General features: G+C 35.4%; 1 protein-coding gene across 1 annotated transcript; it reads left to right on the top strand.

Moving 5' to 3' along the window:
* Positions 1–2,011: 2,011 nt before the first annotated feature.
* LOC149203023 (GEM-like protein 5) lies at positions 2,012–3,639 on the top strand. The gene is made up of 4 exons (XM_089403305.1): positions 2,012–2,609; positions 2,703–2,783; positions 2,867–3,141; positions 3,252–3,639. The coding sequence occupies exons 1-4, from the start codon at positions 2,291–2,293 to the stop codon at positions 3,498–3,500; spliced, it is 924 nt and encodes a 307-aa protein (XP_089259431.1). The 5' UTR covers positions 2,012–2,290; the 3' UTR covers positions 3,501–3,639.
* The last annotated feature ends 614 nt before the right edge of the window (positions 3,640–4,253 follow it).

The following is a 4,253-nucleotide window of genomic DNA, read 5'->3' on the forward strand; positions in this document are numbered from 1 at the left end:
TTGTGCGAGAAAATTCCAAATGTGGCACATATGAGCCCTCACTTTATTATGCTACACAAGATCCTAGATTAATATTTCTAGTCTTGTAATTGAACAAATTACGGAGTTTTGTTGCTGGGAGTGCTTTTATTTTGATGATTTGAAGCTTCTGCCGAGTGTATTTGGATGTTTTCGTGTTGGACTATGATTATTTTGAGACATTAAGGGAAGGGACTGCAACAGAAGCACAACGGAAAGTATCAATGGCCGGAGGTATGATTTCTTGAGTATTCAAGTTTTCGATTCTTTTAGAGTGTTTATTCCGCATTATAGAATCGTTATTAAACTTACATGATGATTTTAATAAAGTGGTAAATATTGAAAAGGTTGGAGCGATAAACAATTTTAAGAGATTTCGCTTTCTGGAGAAACGCTTGTGATTTAAATTGGTAGAAACACTTATGCAAATATTATAATTTGCATTGTTGAAAAGAAAATAGGAAATATGTTGAACCAAAGCAAACAAATTAATATGGTAACAAAATGACTTTCTGTACAAATATAAGTTTGGAAAGCATTAAACAAAAAATTTAGATATAATAAAAAAATTATGTATAAGTTAGAAAAGTAATTAATAAAAAATTTCGATATAATTAATTTATTTTTTATTTTTTATTTTTTTGTGTATGAGGGTTAAAATGAGATTTTCTCAGTTTGAATATATTTATATTTAAAAAAAGATTAAATTTCTAGATTGATTAGAAGCCTAACTTCTTTTATTAGATTTCAACCATTGGAAAAAGTTTAGTACAAGTTTACACACTGCCATGTTTCACTACTCCCTTGATCATTATGTTCAATATAACTAATTTTTTTTTTATGGGTCCATCAAATTTTAGCCTAAGTGGTAATTGGTAGAAATTTGTTAGAGTTAGAGAAAATTGATATCTTATAAAAACTCTTATTTTTTTTTTTTTCTTTTTCTTCAAGGATTTCAAATTAAGATGGTTTTTTTGGCAAAGTTTAAAAATAAAAAATATAAAAAAGTAAGACACAAATTTCTAAATATCATGTTATTGATATTTTAATTGTATCAAAAAATTATCCTAAAAAAATTATGAAACATTTATCTATAAGACATTGCATTGTGAAATGATGATCCAATTAAATGTTAGAAAAATAATTAAATATTATAATTTATTTATTTTTCAAAATTAAGCTTTATAATTTACATTGATAAATATTAAATAAATCAATAACCAAATCAATTACTATAATATAATATCTTTTAAATATATAATAAAATACAACAAAATACCACATGAAAATAATGGTATATCAAAAAGTCGTTTTTCATTGAAATTATTTTTATTAAAATTATTTATACAAATCCTCCCATCCAAATTTTATACATGAAGTAATCCATGTTCCTAATGATATCAAAAACTTGCACTGCATATTAAAATTTTGTTAAACACTTTTGATTAATCATTTACTACCTTCCTAACATTGAAAAGAAAAAGGAGATAACAACAAAATTCCACATGTAAATTATCTGAACCCTGTGAATTTCCTACCATGTGGGCGATGACAAAATACATTCTCAGCTATACAGAACGCGTATGGGAAGCGCAAACATGCAATAAACAACACTATTCGCAGAAACCTTTTATGCACGGGAACCATGACTAAACCCAATATATATCTTTTTGCAGAAGCCTTTTCTGCACCGGAGGTCCGGAACCATCACTAAACTTTATATCAGTCAACCCTGAACGCTTTAACAGATTTATCTCGATTTTATATAAACAAGAAGATAAGATCCCCACGTCACCGACTCGCCATCCCTCATCTCGACACTGTTGTCGTGATGGATGATTCATTTTTCTTTTCTGAATAGTGCTCATTATATAAGTGGAATGACTGTCCTCTCTTATATTTACACGTGGAGCCGCGTAAATTGAATGCTTGCACGCGTCCATCCATGGCGCATATTTCTTCCGCATGTTTCGTGGAAGGTTGAAAGACGGACAGTGCATCCCGTAATTGCTGCCGGTTTTACTCGATCGATACACGTCCCTCCACACCCGTTCCTTCCACTGCAAGGAACCCCTTATGTAAATCTCCAACCTTATCCACTTCTCTTCACAAACTCTTAACACGATCCAAAATTTCTGTCAATTGTGCCGCTTGTTTGAATTCTCTGTCCACTGATAAGACCATAGGATTTCATCCCACGATCCAAAATTTCTGTCAATTGTGCCGCGCGTTTGAATTTTAAGTCCACTGTGAAGACCATAGGATTTCAAGGATGAGTAGAGAAGAAGTCCACAGAGAGCAACTTTTGCAGTCGGATTACGCAGACAAAGAAGGTACCACAGTCGAAGCGACGAAGAAGATCGTTTATCCGGCGGTGGAGGTCGAGGGTTCGATACCCACGGCAACGCTGTATGGAGACTCAGCTGTTTCAGAGCAAGAGAGGCGAAAATGGGGCACCAAAATCATGGGAGCTCCCGCGGCCCCGTCCGCCCATCCTCACAACCAAGAGGCCGCGATGTGGACTGCCCCACTGGAGAACCCGACCCCCAGCTCGTATATCGTGAAACCATCTCCAGTACATCATTCAAAGAGTACGCTCTCATACAAAAAAAGTTCTTTGATGAAGAAAGCGTTTTGTTGTTTTTATGTATTATTTCTCTGATCATTAGATTCTTTGTGCGCAGATCCCTTGGAGTCGGTGCTGCACAGCTTCAACAAATGGGCCAAGAAGGCTGAGAATTTGGCCTCAAATGTCTGGACCAACTGTAAGTATAACACATCAGCTGATTCTCTTAGGTTCTTGCGTGCATGCCGACGTTTTTAATTGACGGATTCCGTTTAAATGTAGTGAAAACTGGGCACAGCGTACCGGATGCGGCATGGGGAAAGCTGAGCCTGGGTGCCAAAGCCCTAACAGAAGGCGGCTTCGAAGCTCTATTCCGACAGACGTTTCCCGTCTCTCCAGAGGAGAAGTTAAGGAAAACGTACGCCTGTTATCTCTCGACATCCACCGGCCCCGTTGCCGGAACTCTCTACATTTCGACCATGAAGATTGCATTCTGCAGCGATCGCCCCTTGTCGTTCACTGCTCCCTCCGGAGAGCTGGCATGGAGTTACTACCGGGTGAGTGCTGCCTACATTCTTGAATCCTGTAGAATAATTGTAATTCTTGAATTCTTGAAATGGAACTAGTTATAGTAATCAAATGTGAACTGAAATAATAATGAATGCAGGTTGTAATTCCGTTGGCGAATCTGAAGGCTGTGAATCCTTCTACCAACAAAGATAATCCCGCTGAAAAATATATTCAGATCGTGACGGTGGATTGTCACCAGTTTTGGTTCATGGGATTTGTTCACTACCAGAAAGCGGTGTGCAACCTGCAGGAATCGACTCGTCAGGTCCAGTCCGCTCAGCTTCCAATGCATACGCATCATCCAGAACCTTCTACCTTCAACCCCACTGCTGCCCACGTGTATTAATTTTAACGGTGCAATGCGTTCGTTCATGTACAAATGTATTCGTAGTGGCGCGGAGAGTATTTGGCATTTTATACTTCATGACGGCAACTATTGCCTGTTTGTAATGATAATATATTTTAAATATACTTTGTTAGGTCAATCTTTGTTTTATTCTTTCACCAAATGGTTTTTTTTTAATATTTAAACCAAATAAAAATATTCTTAATTTTTATTTTAATATATATTGAATTAACCACTCTTATTTGAATTAACCATTCTTATTACCGATTATTATTATTTGAATTAACCATTCTTATTACCATTATTAGGTGAAAGGGCTATTTTTTCATAGTTTAAACAAAATAAAAAAAAATATTCTTAATTTTTTATTTTAAGAATTCTTATTACCATTATTTTTATTACCCATGGAATTATTAAACAACAAATATTTTTCAAGAGTGTTTCGCTGGAGTGATTATCGACGGCAATAAGGTGAGTTGGGATACATGGTGGTCCACAGGGATTATAGTCAATTTGAAATGATGGAAAGGAAATTTTAAATAAAATTATTATAATAGAAGTCTTTAAATAATGTTATTATAATAGAGGTTTATGAAATTAATTATTATTCTTTGCTTCCTTTTTTGACGGATCATCCTCCTAAAATTGCGGGGTCAAATTTCTCCATTTGGTTTGCTTAAACGGGCACCACAACGACAAGGGGGGAGGGCACCACAACGACAAGGGTTTGGTCTGCGATGGGTGACGAGATCA

This window comes from Pinus tabuliformis, chromosome 2_1 (genome assembly GCF_031772625.1).
Source record: "Pinus tabuliformis cultivar Carrire ecotype Pingquan chromosome 2_1, CPIR1, whole genome shotgun sequence".
Lineage (NCBI taxonomy): Eukaryota > Viridiplantae > Streptophyta > Pinopsida > Pinales > Pinaceae > Pinus > Pinus tabuliformis.

Excerpts from the sequence above, each read along its gene's own strand:
- LOC149203023 (XM_089403305.1), top strand. The coding sequence starts at position 2,291 with ATGAGTAGAGAAGAAGTCCACAGAGAGCAACTTTTGCAGTCGGATTAC. Across the intron at positions 2,784-2,866 it reads CTCAAATGTCTGGACCAACT|TGAAAACTGGGCACAGCGTA; the intron begins GTAAGTATAACA and ends GTTTAAATGTAG. Across the intron at positions 3,142-3,251 it reads TGGCATGGAGTTACTACCGG|GTTGTAATTCCGTTGGCGAA; the intron begins GTGAGTGCTGCC and ends TAATGAATGCAG.